This window comes from Hemiscyllium ocellatum, chromosome 1 (genome assembly GCF_020745735.1).
Source record: "Hemiscyllium ocellatum isolate sHemOce1 chromosome 1, sHemOce1.pat.X.cur, whole genome shotgun sequence".
NCBI lineage: Eukaryota > Metazoa > Chordata > Chondrichthyes > Orectolobiformes > Hemiscylliidae > Hemiscyllium > Hemiscyllium ocellatum.
In genome coordinates, this window is record NC_083401.1 from 64375038 (window position 1) to 64400449 (window position 25412).

Below are 25412 nucleotides of genomic sequence, written 5' to 3' on the forward strand. Positions count from 1 at the left end.
GTCTTTTATGGATACCTTTGACATTCAGATGAAACTGAAAAATGCTCAATTTTTTACCATTTCTATTGATACTTCTTAGATTAATTGCTTTTTCCCCCTCAAAATGCATTTTTAATTAGGATGGTGATGAATCATCTCCAAATCTAACAAGCTCAGAGATTGTCAAAGTGCCAGACCCTCAGATGTCAATGGTATGTACAACTTCAAAATACACTATTCTATTAAAATTTTTTTCATTTTCTTCAACAGAATATTTAAAGGATTTTCAATACACCTTGCTGTGAACGTTGAACAGACATGAGGCTGCTTGACAAATGCAAGATTTGCTAAAGTTACACCCATTGCTTAGTATATTTAAAAATCAATTTTAAAAAAATACTTCTATCAACAGTTTGCGCAATAATTGTGGGTTATGATTGAAATTGTATTTGGAACATTCCTTCTATATCTAGAAGTACAATTTTAACATTCTTTGGATGCATACAAACAAGGAACAAGAATCAACCACATGGTCCTTCAGGCCTGTTCGCCATTGAATAAGATGACAGCTGTTCTGATTCTAATCTCTAGTCTACATTTGCCCACAATATTTAGTCTCCTTGGTAATCAAAAATCTATCCACCACTGCCATACAAAAAAAAATTCTGCATCAACTGCTTTTGAACAAAGGAATTCCAAAGTGTCTCAATCCTTGCAGAAAGAAATGTTACCTAATCTCTGTTTTAAATGGGTGCTCCCTTGTTTTTAGACTATGACCCTATTCTCCCACAGGAGGAAACGTGCTTTCAGCATTCTCCTACTCAAGTACCCTCAGGATTGTATATGTTTCAATTAAATCATCTCTGACACTTCTGAACTCCGTAGGATGCAGGCCCAGCCTGTCTAGCTTTTCCTGACAACACCTAGCTGTACGCCCACCACCAATTTTCCCAAAATGTGCTCTCTCTTTCTGATTTGGATAATTCATGTCCATAATTCTATATGACTTGAGCTGAAATTTCCTTCTGTCAAATGTTGGGAAGCCTGAAGCCACAGTCTTTGCGTCTCCATTGCAAACCATGCGCTCCCTGAGCACCAGCTTTGTCTGAAACAGAATAACCATTGCCATAGCATCATATTTGACCCTGAGCTAAACATCTGACCCCCAAATCATCTCTACCAAGACCATCTTTATTTGCCTCTATGACATCAGCCTCTCTGCCCTGCTTTAGCTCAATTGCTGCTGCAAATCTCATCTATGATTTTGGTACTCTTAGACTGAACTATTCCTGTTTCCAACTGTAAAGTTTGAACTCCTTCGGAACTCCATTAAACTACCTTACTCACGTCAAGTATCATTTAATCGATACTCCTCAGTTGACTTTCTTACATTGGTTCCTGGTTTGTAACTGGTTTTGTATCTTTGGAAAATATAATCCCTATTTTCAAATCTTTTCCTATCTCTGGCAATCTAGCTTTCTTTCATTCTTCGATAAGCAGCCATCCCTCAGCTGTTTTTGTCTTAAGCTTTGAAATGTCTTCCTAATCTTTTCTATTTCCTTCTTTTCCATTCTCTCTCCTTAAAATCTAATCTGTGATTAAACTTTGAACTAATTAGGAAGATATCATGTGAGGTAATTCAGTGACACTTATACTGAGATAATTGTTCCCGTGCAGCATCTTTGGAATTTTATGTTGAGCACTGTGTAAATAGAGCTTGTGGAGTTGGTTGACTGAAATTTGTACTGGAATACAACAAATAACAAGGAGGATAGAGCAGATGAATGCATGGCTGAGGAGAATGATTCACGTTTTTGGATCATTGGAATCTCTTCTGGAGTAGAAGTGACCTGTACAAGGAGGATGGATTGCACCTGAATCAGGAGGGGACTAATATGCTGGCAGGGAAATTTGCGAGAGCTGCTCAGGAGGATTTAAACTAGTAATGTGGAGGTTGTGGGTCCCAAGGTGATGGTGAGAAAAGAGATCAATCTGAGACTGGTACAGCTGAAAAAAGAAGTGAGTCAAACAGTCAGGGCAGGCAGGAACAAAGCAAATAATGAGGTAGGACGGATAAATTAAACTTCATTTATTTCGATACAAGAGGCCTAACAAGGAAGGCAGATTAACTCAGGGCATTGTTAGGAACGTGGAACTGGGTTATCATAGCAATTACAGAAACATGGCTTAAGAATGGACAGAACAGGCAGTTGAATGTTCCAGGATGCAAATTCTACAGGAAGGATAGAAAGGGAGGCAAGAGGAGGGGGAGTGGTGTTTTGATAAGGGATAGCGTTACAGCTGTCCTTCTGGAGGATATTCCCAGAAATACATCCAGGGAAGTTATTGGGTGGAACTGAGAAATCAGAAAGGGATGATCACCTTATTGGGATTGTATTATAGACCCTCTAATAGTCAGAGGGAAATTGAGAAGCACATTTATAAAGAGATTTCAGTTATCTGTAAAAATAATAGGGTGGTTATGATAGGGGATTTTAACTTTCCAGACATAGACTGGGACCGCCGTAGTGTAAGTGTTTAGATAGAGAGGAATTTGTTAAGTGTGTACAAGAAAATTTTCTGATTCAGTATGTGGATGTACCTATTAGAGAAGGTGCAAAACTTGACCTACTCTTGGGAAACAAAGCAAGTGTCAATGGGGGAGCACTTTGGGACCAGCGACCATAATTCTATTAGTTTTAAACTAGTGATGGAAAAGGGATAGACCATATCTAAAATTGAAGTTCTAAACTGGAAGAAGGCTAATTTTGATGGTATTAGGCAAGAACTTTCAAAAGCTGATTGGGGACAGGTAAAGGGGCGGCTGGAAAACGGGAAGCCTTCAGAAATGAGATAATGAGAGTCCAGAGACAGTATACTCCCGTTAGGTGAAAGGAAAGGCTGGTAGGTGTAGGGAATGCTGGATGACTAGAGAAATTGAGGGTTTTGTTAAGAAAAAGAAGGAAGCATATGTCAAGTATAGACTAGATACATCGAGTGATTCTTAAGTATACTCCTACTGTCTTTAAAGTATTCTAAAGAGGGGAATCAGGAGGGCAAAAAGGGGACATGTGATAGCTTTAGCAAATAGGATTAAGGAGAATCCAAGGGTTTTTACAAATACATTAAGGACAAAAGCGTAACTAGGGAGAGAATAGGGCCACTCAAATATCGACAAGGGTGCCTTTGTGTGGAGCTGCATGAGATGAGGGAGATACTAAATGAGCATTTTGCATCCATGTTTACTGTGGAGAATAACATGGAAGACATAGAATGTAGGGAAATAAATGGTGATGTCTTGAAAAATGTCCATATTACAGAGGAGGAAGTGCTGGATATCTTGAAATGTATAAAGGTGGATAAATCCCCAGGACCTGATCAGGTGTACCCTAGAATCTGTGGGAAGTGATTGCTGGGCCTCTTGCTGAGATATTTGTATCATCGATAGTCACAGGTGAGTGCTAGAAGACTGGAGGTTGGCTAACATGGTGTCACTGTTTAAGAAAGTTGATAAGAATAAGCCAGGGAACGGTGAGCCTGTCTTGGGTAGTCATAGAGTCTTAGAGATCTACAGCAAGGAAACCGACCTTTTGGTCCAACTCATCCATGCCGACCAGATATCCCAATCTAGACCCACCTGCCAGCACCTGGCCCATATCCCTCCAAACCCTTCCTATTCAGGTGGTAGGCAGCAAAGGGAAATGGTCAACCAGTGTCTTTGTGACTGGAAGGCTGTTTACAATGGTGGGCAAGTTGTTGGAAGGAATCCCAAGGGACAGGATTTACACTTAGTTGGAAAGACAAGGTCTGATTAGGAATAGACAACATGGCTTTGTGCATGGGAAATCATGTCTCACAATCTTCTTTGAATTTTTTGAAGAAGCAACAAAGAGGATTGATGAGGGCAAAGCAGTGGACGTGATTATGGGCGGCACGGTGGCACAGTGGTTAGCACTGCTGCCTCACAGCGCCTGTAGACCCGGGTTCAATTCCCGACTCAGGCGACTGACTGTGTGGAGTTTGCACGTCCTCCCCGTGTCTGCGTGGGTTTCCTCCGGGTGCTCCGGTTTCCTCCCACAGTCCAAAGATGTGCGGGTCAGGTGAATTGGCCAAGCTAAATTGCCCGTAGTGTTAGGTAAGGGGTAAATGTAGGGGTATGGGTGGGTTGCGCTTCGGCGGGTCGGTGTGGACTTGTTGGGCCGAAGGGCCTGTTTCCACACTGTAAATCTAATCTAATCTAATCTAATCTATTTGGATTTCAGTAAGGCGTTCAACAAGGTTCCCCATGGAAGACTGATTAGCCAGGTTAGATTTCATGGAATACAGGGAGAACTAGCCATTTGGATACAGAACTTGCTCAAAGGTAGAAAACAGAGGGTGGTGGTGGAGAGTTGTTTTTCAGACTGGATGCCTGTGACCAGTGGAATGCCACAAGGATCGGTGCTGGTTCCACTACTTTTCACCATTTATATAAATGATTTTGACGTGAATATTGTAGATATTATTAGTAATTTTGCAGATGACACCAACATTGGAGGTGTCATGGATGGTGAAGATGGTTACCTCAGATTACAATGGGTTCTTGATCAAATGGGCCTATCGGCTGAGGAATGGCAGATGGAGTTTAATTTAGGTAACTGTGAGGTGTTGCATTTTGGGAAAGCAACTCTTAGCAGGACTTGTACACTTAATAGTAAAGTCCTAGGGAGTTATGCTGAACAAAGAGACCTTGGAGTGCAGGTTTGTAGCTCCTTGAAAGTGGAGTTGCAGGTAGATAGGATTGTGAAGAAGGCGTTTGGTATGCTTTCCTTTATTGGTCAGAGCATTGAGTATTGGAGTTGGGAGGTCATGTTGTGGCTATACATACAGGATGTTGGTCAGGCCATTTTTGGAAAACTGCATGCAATTCTGGTCTCCTTCCTATCAGGAGAATGTTGTGAAACTTGAAAAGGTTCAGGAAAGATTTACAAAGATGTTGCTAGGGTTGGAGGATTTGAGCTATAGGGAGAGGTTAAATAGACTGGGGCTGTTTTCCCTGGAGTGTTGGAGGGTGCGGGGTTCATAAAATCATGAGGGGCATGGATAGGATAAATAGACAAAGTCATTTCTCTGCGGTGGGGGAGTCCAGAACTAGAGGGCAGAGGTTTAGGATGAGAGGGGAAGGATATGAAAGTGACCTAAGGGGGCAACTCTTTCATGCACAGGGTGGTACATGTGTGGAATGAGCTGCCAGAGGAAGTGGTGGAGGCTGGTACAATTGCAATATTTAAAAGGCATCTGGATGGGTATATGAATGGGAAGGGTTTGGTGGGACATGGGTTGGGATCTTGCAAGTGGGACTAGATTAGGTTGGGATATCTGGTCGGCATGAATGAGTTGGACTGAAGGGTCTGGTTTTGTGCTGTACATCTCTATGATTCTGTGACTCTAAATTGATGATGTAAGAACAAAATTTAATGATTTATTACTTGAGCTGCTACCAACATAATTAACTACTAGATATGACTTTCTGAAATCAACTTGCAGTCTAGGAATATTTCCCTCTATTTTGTGATACTTTATAATAAAAGCAAAATTCTACGGATGCTCAACATCTTGAACAAATGCAGAAGATGTGAGGAGAAAAGGCGTAGAGTCAGAGTCATACTAGACTTGAAACATGAACTTTGTTTCTCTCTCCACAAATGCTGCTAGATCTGCTGAGTTTCTGCAATATTTTCTGTTTGTTAGGGATTTTCCATGTTGCTGATTGTATTGAAGTGAACTTTGTTATGCATTGTGATGGATCTGGAACATGCAAATTAGGGACAGCATTGTGTCATTTACCCCCTTGAAACTAGGCTGCTATTTGATATGATTATGGATGATCTGATTGTGGTCTTTATTTTACTTTCCTATCTATCACATTAGCCTCTGACTTGCTTAGCAATCAAAAATATAATTAACCTCCTTAACGTTGTTCAATGACCCTATCTTCACTGCTTTCTGGAGAAGGGTGTTTCACATGCTAACAACCACAGAGAAAGTAATTCTCATCTCTGGTTTAATTGGGATCCTTAATATCCCCAGTTCACATCTCAATCGGGAAATACATCTTACCAGTAGCAAAACTGTCTCATCTGTTTAGGATGGAATATATTTCAATGAGGTCACCTCTCATTCTTCTAGGATTCAATGTTTGCAGGCCCAACATTTCCAACCTTTGCTCATATGATTGCTGTTAGTTAAGCAATCTTCCATTCATGTTAATAACTTACCACCTACACCACAATCTTTTATTTTCTGTTTTATCTTTTTTAACTGACATATTATATCATTCCTTATTGGAAATAGAGTACAGCACGTCCACAGTTCCCCTTTTACCCACAAAGCTTGAATTCTTGTTTCGACAAATACTATATGAAAAGGGAAGCTGAGAAAACAAACTTACCTTTGCGGTGAATGAGGCTTAAAACCGAGATCTCTGGCATGTTCAACCTAGTTGAACAATATAAAATGTCCCAGGGCGCTCAGATCCCAGTAGAAGTTGATGAATCCAGTGATGTGGTGCAGGAAAACTGATGAGGATAGGTTCTAGAAATTGAAAATAAACAAATACACAGCTGCCGCTATTTCTGTTACTTGAAAATCCCACTTAGTGGCTATTCACCATACAGGCAGAGTTGAGGTCCTGCAAATATGTGCCATTTCTGGTGAATGCTATACCCATGGAATTATGGTTCTTTACCTCTGTTGCCTTGGGATTAGACTACAACTTAGAATTTCAGTTCCTCTATTTCTTCTTGATGAAAAGCAGGGTTTAAACTGCTCTGTGATTTGAGTTTGATGACTTGTGTGCTGAATAGACTGCTGAACCAATTTGTAAGTTCTGTCATAGTTTTATCAGCCATTTTATGCGTAAATATGGTTTATAATTAACTGCGATTTAACTGTTAATTGATGTTTAACCTTATTTGAATTTGGGTTTTGAAGATTAGGAGGTTAGCTAATGTAGAATTCAGCATTTGCTTTGTTTGATTGTGATCATTTTATTGTTTTAATCCTTGGAATCTGGTGGCTTCGTTCTTTCTTTTAGGTTGGGTTTCAGATTTCTTAGAAAATGTTAATAGTCTTGTCTGGTATCAAGTTTGCAGTTGCTCTTGCTGGCAGGGAAGTATTTGCAGATGACAGATTTTTCATTATCCTGTGTTAATGTATCTCTGTTTGACTAACATACAGCTTACATAAAATGATAACTTTAAATACATTAATTTAAAGAAATCCAATTGGTTTGTATAAATCAGGAACCTGAGTAACTTCTTTTTTAAATTATAGGAGAATTTAGTAGAAAGCAAGCATCATAAACTTGCTCGAAGCTTGAGAAGTGGACCTTCGGATCATGACCTGAAGCCAAATGCTGCTACCCGTGACCAGCTTAATGTAAGTAGAAATTCTCAAAATATTTTCTGAAAAATGCATCAAAAAATATTGAACATTTGACTTTTGAATAGTCTTGTAACTTAAATTATATTTATTAGATCTTTAATTTCATTCATACGTCCGTAGACAAATTAGTTCCGTAGGCAAATTACCTTTAAAAATTGCTTCCGACTGCTTACGTTTGAGTTCCAGGTTTTATCTGCCGTTCAATATATAAATATGTTTATAATTAAGTCTAGGATTTGGAGCTCAAACAGCAGCTAAATGTATCTGAGAAGCAGACAAATAGGGAATGGGTAACTCCTGGGAAATCCAAAAGAAAAGTATACATATACTGAGGTGCTTGTTAAACCAGTTTTCCATTCTGGATATCGGGGAGGGCAATTAATCCTTGAAAGAGTACAGTAAGAGCTGGGGCTGTGGCAGCACAGGTAGCCCAAATGTACAGAAGAGAAGAAAGTGACCAGGGCAGATAAAGGATCCTTCAGTTAGGTGTGTCTGTGGTCACCTCTGCTAAGGTCAGGGATGTCAAGATAGCTGCAAGATATTCTTCTGGGCAGGGCGAACCGTCAGAGGTTGTAGTCATACTGCTAACATGGTTTGGACAGGGGATGTAGTCCTGTAATTGTAACTTAGGGATCTAATTTAGGGGAAAAAAAAATCAAACCTCTGAAGTAGCAGTTTCTGGATTGTTCCCAGTGCCATGTGCAAGTGAGTACAGAAATGGGAAGAAAAACCAGGTGAATGCATGATTGGAAAGATAGTGCAGTAGAGAAGCCTTCCTGAGACACTGGTACTGGCTCTGGAGGAACTAGCATCTGTGCAAATTGGACAGATTGCATCTGAACCAAGCCAGAACTGAATTCCTTGCAGGATGTTGAGCTAGAATTATCAGGAAGAGGTTAAACTAATTCAGTAGGGATGTGCAAACCAGGAAAGAATATTAGAAAGTAATATCAGAGTGCACAAAATGCTGCATGAGGCAGATAGCATTAAAATAAAGAAAACAATATTTAATAACTTGAGTCAGAATAAGGGAGAAAGTAATGAGTTTGAAATCAGTGTTGCACTGCATGAAAGTGAATGCATGGAGTATTGTTAATAAGATTGGGGAGTTGTAGGCACAGATCAAATTGTAGAATTAGGGTGTGGTTATAATGGAGCTCTGGTTTAATGAACAGCAGGACTTGATGTTCAAATATTCCGAGTTACAAGAAAAGATATAGAAAAGAGAAAAAGGAAGGTGACAAGAAATTATCTAGGACTGTATAATATGCTTTGCGTTCTCAGAGGTATTTCTATTCAGTGAATATCACAGTATTGAAGAAAACAGATATTTCAGAGGTTTCAAGGATGGCATCATTTTGACTGCAGCAATGGAATTAGGGTGCAACTAAATTGCTGAGTCTAATATATAGACAGCAACTAGTTGGAGAGTTATAGAGGAACAAATCTGCAAATACATTGGAGAGAGAGGAATGAGCATCATTCAGTAGTCATGATGAGGGACATTTTACTTACCTATACGTTGAATAAGAGAGTGCCAATGTAAGCGACAGTGAGGGGGAAGTAGTCCTGAATTGTGTTTAGAAGAATTTCTTACAGCAGTACGTGTACTGAAACAAATAGCAGGCACTGCCAAGATTTGGTTCTTGGGAATGAGGTGGGCGAAGTAGATCAAATGGAACAAAATCAGAAATTGCTGCAAAAGCTCAGCAGGTCTTGCAGCACCTGTGGAGAGAAAGCAGAGTTAACATTTCTGATCTCCAGAATCTGCAATCCTTTGGTTTTTAGATCAAACGGTATCTGTCCTAGGCAGATGCTGCCCAGGTCATGGTAACAGAAGTGGAAATTCATTCACGAGAAAGGTTTGAGATCAAAAGTGGAAGGTATTGGAAATGTTTCTGATACTTAAGTCGATAAGAAACCTGATTCCAAGGATGTTAATGGAAGTGGAGATTGTCACTAAGTTAAAGTGACATATATTGCTGTACACAGAGGATCACCTGCAATGATTTTTCTTTGTGCTCATTCATAGTTAGTTTTTATGTTCCTATGATCTATCCTTCATCCTCTCCTATTTCTCATCTACATTTTGTCCCTTGATTACATCATCTGAAATTTGAAAATCAGTTTCCACTTGCGCACTGACAACATTCAATTCTATCATATCGTCACCACGACCTCTCTTGATTTCTCTGTTGTCTCTAAGTAATCCTTAATGATATTCAGTGCTACATGAGCACAAATTTCCTCAATCTAGATATTGGAAAGATTGATCCTTGTCACAAATCGCATTCCCAGACAACTGTGTAAAACGGAACCAGACTGTTTGTAATCTTGCTGAGATATTAGACCTCAGGTTGAGCTTTCAAGGACAGACTAAAACCAAGACTAAGGCAAAAAAAGACAACAACATCTACAATTTCTTCTGACTAAAAAATTCCCTCAGTTCATCTGCTTCAGAAACTCTCATGCATTTCTTTGTCACCTCTCGGCTTGACTCTCCAATGTTCTCCTGGTTGTCTTTCCATATTCTACACACTGTAAACTTGAGATTGTTCAAAGCTCTGTGGCCCCTGTCCTAATTCAGGCCAAGTCCTTTCCAGGCATTAAATGCATTTGTGAAATATATCGGTATATTTCACTATGTTAATGCAGCAAAGGAATGCTCAAAATTATTCTAGCTGTTTTTGCCACCTTGGTTCTGAGATTGAGTAAAATTGCTTTTAACAGGGACCAGCTTGAGTTGACTTCAGTGCTCAGGGTTAAAGGTTCACTTCAGCCCTTGAATACACAAGCTAAGCTAATGTTTAACATGTAAAACAAAGTGGATACTGCATTGTCAGAACAATTGTCGCTTGGAGAGATTTGCATTCAAATTCTGTATCACATCAGAAGAAGAGCAAGGAGCTTTTGATATCTTGGTCAACATCTATCCCTCCAATCCGATCCACAAATTAACTGGTCAGCTATTTTGTTATATGTTTGTGGACATGGCTACATGCATTTTATCTGCAACAGGACTTCATTGACTGGTTACTTTGGACTGTCTGAGAACGTGAAGCATATTATACAATCCTAGATAATTTCTTGTCACCTATTTTTATGTATATTTCCAAATTTATTTCTTTAATTAACTTATTGGGTTGTATTAAACACTGGGAAAGCTGGAATTTATTGCCCACCCCTGTGGCCTTTTGAAAATGTGATTGTGTTTTACATGAATCAGACAATGCAAGACAGTGAATTTTATTTTTTATAGAGCATTAGTGAACAAGACTTTCTTTTAGCAATTTGATACCTTCATGGTGCCATCTGCAGATTCTTTTTTTTAAATTATTGGTCTGTGCTAACTATAGTGTTTATTCTAGTCCAGTGCTTAGGAGTTTGAGAATTCTTCAGTCCATGTGCTTTGAGTGAAAATGGGTTTTGAGAATGTAGTGTGAATGGCTTTCCTGTCATTGCTTCAAATGAGCTTCTGAACACTTTGTAATATGCAGTAGTTTTGACACTGAATTAGAATTATGCTTCATCCAATGTCAGCTCATGCTGTTTCAGGCTGTCTCCTATGGGGAGTCTTTATTTTTGCTGGATTTATATTACAAGCTTAATAGAAATCAATTTGCAACAACTCTAAAGTAGTAGTATAAATGTAGCCGAAAATGTGTCGCTGGAAAAGTGCAGCAGGTCAGGCATCATCCAAGGAGGAGGGGAATCGATGTTTCAGGAATTCCTGAAGAAGAGCTCATGCCCAAAACATCAATTCTCCTGCTCCTTGGATGCTGCCTGACCTGCTGCATTTTTCCAGTGACACATTTTTCTGCTCTGATCTCCAACATCTGCAGTCTTCATTTTCTCCTAGTATAAATGTAGACCTGTAACTGAATGGAATGTTCAGATTTATTCTACTTGCTAGAATCTTGATTACAATAGATTGAAATTTGGTTACTCAATTGTGTTTGTTCAAAAAAAATATCAGTGGGAGAAGTACAACAATTCACTGGTTATTGAGATGAAATAAATAGCACATTTTGGGCTATTCCAACTACAGATTGAAAATAATGGCATTACTGGCAGCAGAGTGATGATGATCTCATTAATCTATCACTTCTTATGCACTTCTGTTAGATAAAGTTAAAGTAGTTCAGTTGCTGATAGTAGAATTGCCTCAGCTGCAGGTCAGTTCAGATGCTCCTTCTATTGAAACTTAGGGGCACAAGCATCTACATTTAGGAGGGATGTTGTGCTTTTTGTCCTTGTCATTGATAACTGGGTTTCTTCGAGCATCTCTGCTGTTGTGAGGAAGAAAATAATTAATTTGTACTTGAACGTAACACAGTTTTTCCATGTTAGATCACTGCATATCTCAATGCTGTATTGTTGTAAAGGTTGTTATTAATCAAATATGGAATTGAAGCTCTGCATGGAGAAGTTTGCATATTTGTTTTTAACAGATGCATAGAGAGAATTGTGTTTGTGCTGATGTGATTCAGACTTTACAAAAATCTTGGCAATTTGGGAAAGGGGAAAACTAATCACAATGTCTGAAGTAGAAAAGTTGCCTGTTCCTTTACTTGAATAACCTTCGCCTCAAAATTATCTTTCTTGTCTTATGAAACTTCTTACTGTATTTCTTAACTTGCACATCTTTTATGCAATTAACTTTTCATAGTGTATTAAGTATAATCTACAATATACTATACAGTGTTTATAAGAAGTCACTTTTTTTTTCTAGATTATTTTAAATTATCCTCCCACTAAACTACTGTCTTCTGAAGAGCAAGATCTAGTTTGGAAATTTAGATATTATCTCACCAACCAAGAAAAGGTAAGTTTTTTTTAATATAGTGTTAATCTTAATGGCAAAGATTTCATGATTGTTTTGATTCAAATTGAATAATTTGTTATACATGCAGTGATTGACACCAATAATTGTAGATTAGTTTGCATATTCCTATTCCTATTATCATTATAATTCTTGGGCAAATTGACTAAAATATCCATTTATGCATGTTTTCAATAATAGGGAAGAGTTTACTGTAAAAAATAATTTTCTGCTCATGCTATAGGGTTGATATTGAGCACTCATAATGTATCATTAGTATCATTACAATATTATAATGTCTCGAAATACTCCATCTGAAATGATTCAACAACACTTGCATTCATTTTGGCAGTATCTTTCTGACTGTCTTGCCTTATGCAATAATGTTAGTATTCAAGGCCATTCATAGTTACCATTTCTCATGAAACTTGAAGTAGTAGTTTGCAAAGCAAATACCCAAGACAGCTATGGAAATGCAAAACTTGATTTGTAAAATTGCTTTACAATATGTTGTTGTTTTCTTCTGTAGGCTTTGACTAAATTTTTAAAGTGTGTAAACTGGGACTTGGCCCAAGAAGCTAAACAAGCCTTGGAGTTATTAGGAAAGTGGAAACCAATGGATGTGGAAGATGGTCTAGAGTTGCTTTCCTCCCAGTTCACTAATCCAACTGTAAGGCGGTATGCTGTTGCTAGGTTACAACAAGCAGATGATGAGGTAAGAATATTATATGTTAAAATAGATTAAACTTTTGTGGGACCTTTTGTGAATTAATTTGTTTGAGTAGCTTATTAATACACTTGGTGCTGATACGAAGCATTGGGTTAGTGTTGAAGATACTGAAGAATGTTATCAAGAAGCCTGCATTTCAAGTTCTAATTTCTAACACATTTGTAATAAATTTATCAAACTTTTTCAAAATTTGAGAGCAAGGGGATTTTTTAAAAAATCATTCCCAGTCGCTTAGACTATCTTTTGATAATTGGTTACATATTTAGTTTAAAAAATCACGCAACACCAGGTTATGGTCCAACAGGTTTATTTGGAAGTACTAGCTTTCAGAGCACTCCATCATCCAGTAACTAGCAAATTCAGTGTCTTATGATCCTGCCCCACTAGTTACATGATGAAGAAGAAGCTCTCTGAAAGCTCGTACTTCCAAATAAACCTGTTGGACTATAACCTGGTGATGTGTGATTTTTAACTTTGTCCACATTAGTCCAACACTGGCACCTCCACATCAGTTAATATATTGACAATGATCAAGGATCAAGTTGTGGAGCCTGATAGAGTTCTTGGAAAAGTTGTTTTTTGTGTGCATGTTTCAGTGTTGGATAAACTGCTCATCCATACATAGAACATAGAAAAATACTGCGCAGTACAGGCCCTTTGGCCCTCAATGTTGCGCCGACCAAAGCCTACCTAACCTACACTAGCCCAATAACCTCCATATGCTTATCCAATGCCCGCTTAAATGACCATAAAGAGGGAGAGTCCACCACTGCTACTGGCAGGGCATTCCATGAACTCACAACCCGCTGAGTAAAGAATCTACCCCTAACATCTGTCCTATACCTGCCACCCCTTAATTTAAAGCTGTGTCCCCTAGTAACAGCTGACTCCATTAGCGGAAAAAGGTTCTCACTGTCAACCCTATCTAAACCCCTAATCGTCTTGTACACCTCTATCAAATCTCCCCTAAACCTTCTTTTCTCCAATGAGAACAGCCCCAAGTGCCTCAGCCTTTCCTCATACGATCTTCCTACCATGTCAGGCAACATCCTGGTAAACCTCCTCTGCACTCGTTCCAATGCCTCCACGTCCTTCCTATAGTATGGCGACCAAAACTGCACACAATACTCCAGATGAGGCCGCACCAGAGTCTTATACAACTGCAACATGACCTCAGGACTTCGGAACTCAATTCCTTACCAATAAAGCCCAGTACACCATATGCCTTCTTCACAGCACTATTTATCTGGGTGGCAACTTTCAGAGATCTGTGTACATGGACACCAAGATCCCTCTGCTCATCCACACTACCAAGTAGCCTACCATTAGCCCAGTAATCCATCTTCTTGTTACTCCTATCAAAGTGAATGGCTTCACACTTAGCTACATTGAACTCCATTTGCCACCTTTCTGCCCAGCTCTGCAACTTATCTATATCCCGCTGTAACCTGCCACATCCTCCTTCGCTGTCCACAACTCCACCGACTTTCGTGTCATCGTGAGCACCGACTTGCTCACCCAGCTTTCAAGCCCCTCCTCTAGGTCATTTATAAAAATGACAAACAGCAATGGTCCCAAAACAGATCCTTGTGGAACACTGCTAGGAACTGCACTCCAAGATGAACCTAGTCCATCAACTACTACCCTCTGTCTCCTTCCAGCCAGCCAATTCCTAATCCAAACCTCTAATGCACCTTCAATGCCATACCTCCGTAGTTTTTGCATTAGCCTACCATGGGGTACCTTATCGAACACCTTGCTAAAATCCATATACACCACATCTACTGCTTTACCCTCATCCACTTCCTTGGCCACCTTCTCAAAGAACTCAATAAGGTTTGTGAGGCACAACCTGCCCTTCACAAAACCATGCTGACTATCCTTGATTACATTATTCCTATCCAGATGTTCATAAATCTTATCCCTTACAATTCTCTCTAAGACTTTGCCCACAACAGAAGTGAGACTCACTGGCCTATAGTTACTCGCGCTATCCCTACTCCCCTTCTTGAACAAGGGGACCACATTCGCTATCCTCCAGTCTTCTGGCACTGTTCCCGTAGACAATGACGACATAAAAATCAAGGCTAATGGCTCCGCTATCTCCTCCCTAGCTTCCCAGAGGATCCTAGGATAAATGCCATCAGGCCCAGGGGACTTATCTATTTTCATCCTTTCCAGTATTCCCCAGACCTCTTCCATACATACCTCAAGGTCATCCATTCTAATCACTTGTGACTCAATATTCACATCAGCAACAGTGTCCTGTTCCTGAATGAATACTGACAAAAAGTATTGATTTAGTGTCTCTCCAATCTCCTCCGCCTCCACGCACAACTTCCCACTACTATCCTTCACTGGACTGATATCTACCCTAGTCATCCTTTTATTCCTGACATACCTATAGAAAGCCTTTGGGTTTTCCCTAATCCTACCAACTAAGGACTTTTCATGTCCCCTTCTCGCTGCTCTTAGCTCTCTTTAGATCCTTCCTGGCTACCTTATAACATTCAATCGCCCCAACTGAACCTTCACGCTTCATCTTTACATAGGCCGCCCTCTTCCCTTTCACAAGGGATTCCAATTCCTTATTAAACCACGGCTCCCTCACAAGACCCTTTACTCCCTGCCTGACTGGTACATACTTATCAAGGACACCCAATAGCTGTTCCTTGAACAATCTCCACATATCATTTGTGTTCTTCCCTTGAAGCCTATTTTTCCAATCCACGCATCCTAAGTCATGCCTCACCGCATCATAATTTCCCTGCCCCCAGCTATAACTCTTGCCCTGCAGTGCACACTTATCCCTCTCCATCACCAGAGTAAAAGTCACCGAGTTGTGGTCACTGTCCTCGAAGTGCTCACCTACCTCCAAGTCTAACAACTGGCCTGGTTCATTACCTAAAACCAAATCCAGTATAGCCTCACCTCTTGTTGGCCTGTCTACATATTGTGTCAGGAAACCCTCCTACACACATTGGACAAACACCGACCCATCTAATGAACTCGAGCTATAGCTTTCCCAGTCAATATCTGGGAAGTTAAAGTCCCCCATAACAACCACCCTGCTACTTTCACTCTTCTCCTGAATCATCCTCGCAATACTTTCCTCTACTTCTCTCGGACTATTAGGTGGCCTGTAGAAAACTCCTAACAGTGTGACCTCGCCTTTCCTATTTCTAACCTCCACCCAAACTACCTCAGATGGCAAGTCTTCCTCCATCGTCCTTTCCACCACTGTAATACTATTCTTGACAAGCAAGGCCACACCTCCCCCTCTTTTACCCCCATCTCTGACCCTGCTAAAACACTTAAACCCTGGTTAGCAAGGGTGATGTAACCTAGTATATGCAGAAATTATACAAGGGCAAGGGTTTCTAGTTTACAGGAAGCCTGCTCTGTTATGTATCTGGTAGGGTTAGTGCCCAATGTAATTGTGTGCAACTTCAGTGAATAAAATGGCCACTTAAAAAACATTTGTGATGTTGATTGAGACTTCCAATGAAGAGGCTAAAGATGTAATAAGTAAAATGTTCAGTGGTACTGGATATTCAAAGCAGTTTTCTTGATTTTTTTTAAAAAAGGCTTTGTTCTTGTGCTGAGCGTTAACTTTTACAACATTTTACGTTTTATATGGCTGACCTTCATTCTGGAGCTGTGACCTAACAGATCTGAATGGGTGCTATATAAACTCTTTTACTTTGAACCCCTAATGAAGACAAAAACGATCAGTGAGAACAGCACCAGCCTGCTCCCGGTGGACCTACTGCATCTCGGGAGAGGATGAGCAAAATGATGTAGCTATGAAGAAGCAATATGTGTAACATACCATACAAGCAAAGAATAAGCTTTCCCGTCACATTAGAATGCACAATTTATCTGGAGGCTTGGGGCTTGTGTTGGGTGGTTGTGCACATATGCATCCTGCTGGAACAATATCTGTCAAGTGGACCTGCTGGCTGCGCATCGCCAGTGACTGTCAAAGTGACTATCTCTTTCAAATTGTGTTGTCTCTGGTGCGTTTCCAGGCGTAAGCCAGAAACCTTTGGTTGCTCATCCACAAATACATTGTCTTGTTTGCTGGAACCCACAATCCATGTTAATTTTGCAATTGATAACAGCAGTCAAAGTAATTGGATACTTGTGTTTGGACCCTACTGGCATCCTATAAGTAGAGGCAACATGACATACATATTTGTAACAATTGTAAGGCACCCCAAATCATCAGGAGTGTTATCAGTTGCTAGACTAACTTATGGCACTTGACTAATTAGGCTTTTCCAAAAGACCGGTTAATCCTCACTGTCTGGGTATTAACCAATCCTTAATCCATGTTTTTACGTTATCCTAATACTGCGAGCTACTAGTAGTCTTGTGCAATAATTTTTTTATGTAGCACTTTATCAAAGATCCTTGGAAACTCCAAGTACACCATGTCTATTGGCTCCCCTTTATTAACTCTGGATGTTACATCCTCAAAGAACTCTAGCAAATTTGTCAAACATGGTTACCCTTACATAAAACAATGTTGACTCTGTTTAATGTATCAAGCTTTTCTAAGTGTCCTGCTGTTTCTTTCTTAACAATGGACTCTGTATTTTCCTAATGAAGGATGTTAGCCTAACTGGCGCATAGCTTCCTGTTTCCTGCCTCTTGTTCATGAACAAGAGCTTCACATGAGCAGTTTTCCAAACTTTAGTACCCTCCCAGAATCTAGTGAGTTCTGGAATATTTTGGCTAATGTGTCCAATGTCTCTGCAGCTCTTCCTTTAAAACTCTTGGATGTAGGCCAACTGGTCCCAGCGACTTGTCTGCCTTTGGTCCCATTTGTTTATCAAATATCTAGTGATAGGGACTGTTGCAAGAACTAGCACCTTGCTTATCTGTTATCTTTTGGGCTGTTTATTATGTCCTCCTAGAAGGATTGATGCAAAATATTGATTTACATTATTTGCTATTTCCCTTTTGTCTGTTCTCAATTTTTCAGATTCTGTAAAGGTTCAGCTATTTCCTTTTCCTATACTTGTAGAACCTCTTGCTGTTTTGTTTTCTATATTTGCCAATTTGATTTCATAATCATTTTTCTCCCACTTTAAAAGCTTTGTAGTCATTCATAACTGTTTCCTAAAAGAAAAAATCCCACCCTTAGGCTTTAGTTTTAGTTTTGGTTTGGATACTTTTCTTGATCATCTTTGTTTACCCATGGGTATTTTATCCTTCTCATTGAATTCTCCTTTTTGTCTGGAATGACCTTTGCCATGTGTGCATTCTGAAATATATGTTTAAGTTTGAAACATCTCTTTCAGTACTTTACCATGATGTTATCCAACATTAATTTTTATTTTGTCATTTGTCACAAATGAAAAGCTACTTGCTAAGATAGCAACCAGAAAGGGACAACCCAAGAAAATGGTGGAAACAATAATATTTGTGTAACTCAAAAAAAAAGCACATTTGATATTCTAATATTACGTTACGAATCCTTTTGCAAATACAAATCTTTATTCTCTCTCCTGGTACTTTTGCAAGGTACAATCCCAGTGGCATCAGGTAGAGATATGCTCAGGTTCCAAGTTTCAAATTCCACTTCATCATCACCCCTATCATTACCTATCCAAAGCTCTCTGCTATTGTAAAGACCTGGAGAGCATATTGCTGCAGATCAGTGGGGTGTTAACTGATCATGGTTAGAGTGAAAAATCGTATTTATGTGGCTTTCATCATGTGTAAGCCAAAACAAGCATTCCTGCCGCAACCAGTCAGAAAAAGATGATGGAAAATTAAGCAATTCGCTAGTGGAGGAGGTTGATGATGGGTAAATCTCGAAACAAAGACAAGACTGAAACACTTCCAAACAGTTTCAGCCAGAAATGTCAAGTGGAACAATCTATTTCAGCCTCCTTCTGAGCTCAACTACATCAAAGGTGCCAACCTTCAGCTGATTTTTTTTTAATTTCAAAAATATACTTTATTCATAAAAGAATTTGATGGTCTGTACAGTTGGTCATGCCATACATACGTAAACATTTCCATACAGAGATCAGAATTTATCATTTTTATATCCAGGTCTGTACGTTTATCAATCATATGTCCATATATTTAGCTGAGGCGTCAGCAGAGTCCAAATGACTGCATGGGCCCCCTGTTCTTCTTAGGCAGGCAGATGTTACATGGTGGTCTTTCCCCACCGCGCCTTGGCGGCAGCTGCCCAAGTTCAACGCGTCCCTCAACACGTAGTCCTGGACCTTGGAATGTGCCAGTCTGCAACACTCAGTCGAGGTCAACTCCTTCATCTGGAAGATCAACAGGTTTTGGACTGCCCAGAGAGCGTCCTTCACCGAGTTGATGATCCTCCAGGCACAGTTGATGTTCATCTCGGTGTGCTTCACAGGGAACAGACTGTAGAGCATGGAGTCCCGCGTCACGGCGCTGCTTGGGACGAGCCTTGACAAACACCACTGCATTCCTCTCCAGACTTCTTCTGCGTAGGCACATTCCAGAAGGAGGTGTGTGACGGTCTCGCCCCCCCCCCTCCCTCCGCAGCTGCTTCGAAGGCAGCGTGCAGTGCGCTGAGAGTCCGGGCGTGCATAAAGGATCTCACAGACAGCCCTTCTCACCACCAGCCAAGCCATGTCTTGGTGCTTGTTGGAATGTTCTGGCGATGAGGCGTTCTGCCAAATAGCTTCGACAGTCTGCTCAGGGAACCGCTCGATAGGATCCGCCCTCTCCTTTTCCCTAAGCATCTCAAGGACACTACGTGCTGACCACTTTCTGATGGACTTATGGTCAAAGGCGTTTTTCTTCATAAGCTTCCCCATGAAGGACAGGTGATACGGAATGGTCCAACTACTCGGAGCATTCCGCGGCAGCGAGGCCAGGCCCATCCTTCGCAACACCGGGGACAGGTAGAACCTCAGTACGTAGTGACACTTAGTGTTTGCGTACCAGGGATCCATGCACAGCTTGATCCAGCCACACACAAAGGTGGCCATCAGGGTGTATTTTTTCCCTCGTTGCCGAGATCTTTGTACAGCGAGTCCCTTCAGACCTGGTCCATCCTTGACCTCCATATAAATTGGAAGATGGCCCGAGTGACTGCAGCGGCACAGGTTCTGGGAATAGGCCAGACCTGTACCACGGATAACAGCAATGACAGTGCCTCACACCTGATGACCAGTTGTTTTCCCGTGATGGAGAGCGACCGTAACTTCCATCTGCCCAGTTTCTGCCTCACTTTGCTGATACACTCCTCCCAAGACTTGGCACACGCCCCAGCCCCCCCGAACCAAATACCCAGCACCTTCAGGTGGTCGGTCCTGACAGTGAAGGGGATCGAGGATCGGTTGGCCCAGTTCCTGAAGAGCATGGTCTCGCTCTTGCCTCGGTTTACCTTAGCCCCCGAGGCCCGTTCGAACTGGTCACATATGCACATGAATCTGCGCATGGACAGTAGATCCGAGCAGAAAACGGTGACGTCATCCATGTACAGGGAGGCCTTAACCTGCAGATCCCCACTGCCAGGAATAGTCACCCCTCTCAGGCTCGCATCCTTCCTGATGGACTCGGCAAATGGCTCTATGCAGCACACAAACAAGGCAGGAGAGAGAGGGCAGCCCTGCCTGACTCCAGACCTGACTGGTAAGCTATCTGATTCCCACCCATTGATTGAGACTGCACTGACAATGTTGGTGAAGAGCAGTCTGATCCAATTGCAGATTCCCTCCCCAAAGCCCATTTTGGAGAGAACATCTCTCGTATACCTGTGTGATATCCTGTCAAAGGCTTTCTCCTGGTCCAGGCTGATCAGGCAGGTGTCCAACCCTCTGTCCTGCACGTAGGCAATCGTATCCCTGAGGAGTGCGAGACTCTCAGCGATCTTCCTGCCTGATACAGCACAGGTCTGGTCAGGGTGAATCACCGACCCCAGAGCAGACCTGACCCGGTTGGCGATTATCTTTGACAGAATTTTGTAATCCGCATTCAGCAGTGAGATTGGTCTCCAATCTTTGAGTTCCTCCCTCTCTCCTTTCCGCTTGTAGATGAGGGTGATGGTGCCTTTCCTCATGGATTCACTCATGGCACCTGCTCGAAGCATACTGACATACACCTCCAGCAGGTCCTGGCCAATCAAGTGCCACAGAGCAGAATAGAGCTCGACTGGTAAGCCGTCGCTTCCAGGAGTTCTATTCTTTTCGAAGGACTTGAGGGCCTTGGTCACCTCGTCCAGAGATAGCGGCTGGTCCAGCCTCTCCCATGTTCTGTCGTCTAAGACCTCCGTGTTGGTTGGCTTCGCGTCATACAGACTGGCATAGAAGGATTTGCTGATCCTCATGACGTCAGCCTGTGATGACGTTATCGAGCCATCTTCTTCCTTCAGGCTGCTGAGCACGGAGCTCTCTTTGTGCACCTTCTGGAAGGAGAAACGTGAACACGTCTCATCCCGCTCCACTGAGCGGACCCTGGACCGGAAGATTATCTTGGAGGCCTCCGAGCCAAGAGCGAGGCTTGCTGGCCCTTCACCTCCAGGAGGTCCTCTGTGACATCGACCCCCATCATCTGCAGCAGGAGCAGGTTCTACATACTTTCCTGGAGCTGGGACAGTTTCCCCCGGCTGTCTCTTGCCTCCTGAACACCTTTGAGGATGAAGAACCTCTGATGTTCCCTTTTACTGTTTCCCACCAGTCCGCTGGGGACTCAAAGAGGGGCTTCACAGTCTCCAACCTGTGTAGTCTCTCTTGAGCTCCTCAATATTTCCCGGGGTCAACAGCTTTGTGTTCAGCTTCCACGTTCCTTTATCAGCCCGCTGCTCGTCCTGTAGATGACAGTTGACCAGCAAGAGGCAGTGGTCAGAAAAGAACATCGGCTTGACGTCGGTGGATCTGACCGAGAGCATTCGGGACACAAACGGGTAATCTGTCCTTTAGCGGATAGACCCGTCTGCCCGTGACCAGGTGTATCCACGCTGCGCTCTGTCTGCAGGGGTGCTGAAGACATCATGCAGCTTGGCATCTTTCTCTGTGTCCATCAGGGCTCTGGACGTGGCATCCAGCTTCCTGCCCCCCCCACCCCGCCCGGATCGTCCAACTGCATCAATGATACAGTTGAAGTCTCCGGCCAGAATGACCGGCCTGGACATACCGTTCACTCTTACCCACTGGGGCGTACACATTAATCAGTCTCAGGGGAACATTCCTGTACATGACGTCAGTGATGAGGAGGCGCCTGCCCATCCCCATAATACAATAAGCTTCAATCTGCAATTTGAGACGGAGACGGTACAATCAAAAGTGACAATTTTTCAGTTGAATAAAGGGAACTGTGGAGCTATGAGGGAGGAGCTGGCCAAAGTTCAATGGTGCAATACCTTAGCAGGGATAACAGTGAAGGAACAATGGCGGATATTTCTGTGTATAATGCAGAAGATGCAGGATCAGTTCATTCCAAAAAGGAAGAAAGATCCTAGGAGGAAGCATGTGTGGCCATGGCTGACAAGGGAAGTTAAGAAGCATATAAAGTTAAAAGAGAAAAAGTATAACATAGCAAAGATAAGTGGGAAAACGGAGGACTGGGAAGCTTTTAAAGAACAACTGAGGATTACTAAGAAGGAAATATGCAGAGAAAAAATGAGGTACAAAGGTAAACTGGCCAAAAATATAAAGGAGGATAGTAAAAGCTTTTTTAGGTATGTGAAAGGCAAAAAAATGGTTAAGACTAAAATTGGGCCCTTGAAGACAGAAACAGGGGAATATATTAAGGGGAACAAGGAAATGGCAGAAGAATTGAATTGGTACTTCAGATCTGTGTTCACTGGGGAAGACACGAGCAATCTCCCTGAGGTAACAGTGGCTGAAGGACCTGAACTGAAGGGAATTTATATTTGCTAGGAATTAGTGTTGGAGAGACTGTTAGGTCTGAAGGTCGATAAGTCCCTGGGGCCTGATGGTCTACATCCCAGGGTACTGAAGGAGGTGGCTCGAGAAATCATGGATGCGTTGGTGATTATTTTCCAGAGTTCGATAGATTCGGGATCAGTTCCTGTGGATTGGAGGGTGGCTGATGTTGTACCACTTTTTCAGAAAGGTGGGAAAGAGAAAGCAGGAAATTATAGACCAATTAGTCTGACCTCAGTGGTGGGAAAGATGCTGAAGTCTATTATAAAGGATGAAATTACGACACATCTGGATAGTAGTAACAGGATAGGTCAGAGTCGGCATGGATTTATGAAGGGGAAATCATGCTTGACTAACCTTCTGGAATTTTTTGAGGATGTAACTCTGAAGATAGATGAGGGAAATCCAGTAGAAGTAGTGCACCTGGACTTTCAGAAAGCTTTTGATAAAGTCCCACATAGGAGGTGAGTGAGCAAAATTAGGGCGCATGGTATTGGGGGCAAAGTACTAATTTGGATTGAAAGTTGGTTGGCTGACAGGAAACAAAGAGTAGTGATAAACGGCTCCATTTTGGAATGGCAGGCAGTGACCAGTGGGGTACCGCAGTGATCAGTGCTCGGACCGCAGCTTTTTACAGTATATGTTAATGATATAAAAGATGGTATTAGTAATAACATTAGCAAATTTGCTGATGATACAAAGCTGGGTGGCAGGGTGAAATGTGATGAGGATGTTAGGAGATTACAGGGTGATCTGGACAAGTTAGGTGAGTGGTCAGATGCATGGCAGATGCAGTTTAATGTGGATAAATGTATGGTTATCCATTTTGGTAGCAAGAACAGGAAGGCAGATTACTACCTAAATGGAATCAATTTAGGTAAAGGGGCAGTACAGAGACATCTGTGTGTTCTTGTACATCAGTCAATGAAGGTAAGCATGCAGGTACAGCAGGTAGTGAAGAAGACTAATAGCATGCTGGCCTTCATAACAAGAGGGATTGAGTATAGAAGCAAAGAGGTTTTTCTGCAGCTGTACAGGGCCCTGATGAGACCACACCTGGAGTACTGTGTGCAGTTCTGGTCTCCAAATTTGAGGAAAGACATTCTGACTATTGAGGGAGTGCAGCATAGGTTCACGAGTTCAATTTCTGGAATGGCGGGATTATCTTACACTGAAAGACTGGAGCGACTGGGCTTGTATACCCTTGAGTTTAGAAGACTGAGAGGGAATATGATTGAGACATATAAGATTATTAAAGGATTGGACATTCTGGAGGCTGGAAACATGTTTCTGCTGATGGGTTAGTGCCGAACCAGAGGACATAGCTTAAAAATACGGGGTAGACCATTTAGGACAGAGATGAGGAGAAACTTCTTCATCCAGAGAGTGCTGGCTGTGTGGAATGCTCTGCCCCAGAGGGCAGTGGAGGCCTAGTCTCTGGATTCCTTTAAGAAAGACTTGGATAGAGCTCTCAAGGATTGTGGAATCAAGGGTTATGAAGATAAGGCAGGAACAAAATACTGATTAAGGATGATCAGCCATGATCATATTGAATGGTGGTGCAAGCTCAAAGGGCAGAATGGCCTACTCCTGCACCTATTGTCTATTGTCTATTGTCACCTCCTTAACCTCGGACATGGTGAAGTTGCCACCTCGCAACAGGATACACAGGCCGGAGGTGCGGCTATTGTTGACCCCGACCAAACTGACGGCCCATGGGCCCACAAGCTTGACCATCTCCTGTAGCTGCTGAGGTGCAGTATCCCACACTCCTGCAGAAACAGGACATCGGCTTTAATGTTGGCCAGGAAGGCCATCATAGAAACACATCACGTAGCCTATTTGATGCTACGCACATTGATGCTGGCAACACCTATCCCCATTTTAACAGTTTACGAGGTTACCAGTGTCCATTTGCTACTGGTCTTGCCTCTCTGGGGTAGCTGTGTGCATCCCCGTGGTGACGGCAAACCGCTGGACCCTCCCAGGGCTGAGGTAGCTGTCCGGCTCCACGCTGGGGCCATTTCCCCGCTCTGGTGTCTTCGGTTCGGGCCCAAGGTCCGCACAGTCCAGTTCTCCATCTGACAGCGGGGCTGTCACAGGACCGCTGCTCCCAGTTACCTGGAGCTGTGGGCTGCTGAGTACCTCTTGGTTCTCACCGGGTGGGGGGAGGTTTTTACCCAGAGGGATCGTCTTTTCCTGTTTGGGCGGTGCTGCCCTCCTTTTTCCCCATGGCGCTCTGTCTCTTCCTCTGGTGTCTTGAAGGAGCTTGGATCGGCTGCTGCACCTCCCCGCTGTCTGCAGTCTGCTCCACTGCAGCCTGCCTTCCTTCTGGACGCCTGCAGACACCGTTCCCGTGCTGTTTTGTGGTACCTTGCTGGTCTGTCTTAGGCGGTCCACGGCTCGTGTTGCCACCTCCGGCCCCTCGTCTTGGGCAGGCTTTGTATATGTGGCCTGCCTCTCCGCACAGATTACAGTTCTTCGCCTCCTTACATTCCTTGGTCGAGTGGCCTTCCTGCTTGCAGTTTCGACAGGCGGTCACCTTACAATCTGCCACCATGTG

The 25412-nt window shown here is 42.3% G+C and overlaps 1 protein-coding gene across 1 annotated transcript in view; it reads left to right on the forward strand.

Moving 5' to 3' along the window:
- pik3c3 (phosphatidylinositol 3-kinase, catalytic subunit type 3) overlaps positions 1-25412 on the forward strand; it is a 131611-nt gene that overhangs the window by 47764 nt on the left and 58435 nt on the right. The window contains exons 7-10 of the mRNA XM_060829750.1: positions 120-191; positions 7294-7398; positions 12137-12229; positions 12756-12941. Of these exons, the coding sequence (XP_060685733.1) occupies positions 120-191; positions 7294-7398; positions 12137-12229; positions 12756-12941 (456 nt within the window). The remainder of the gene's footprint in view (positions 1-119; positions 192-7293; positions 7399-12136; positions 12230-12755; positions 12942-25412) is intronic.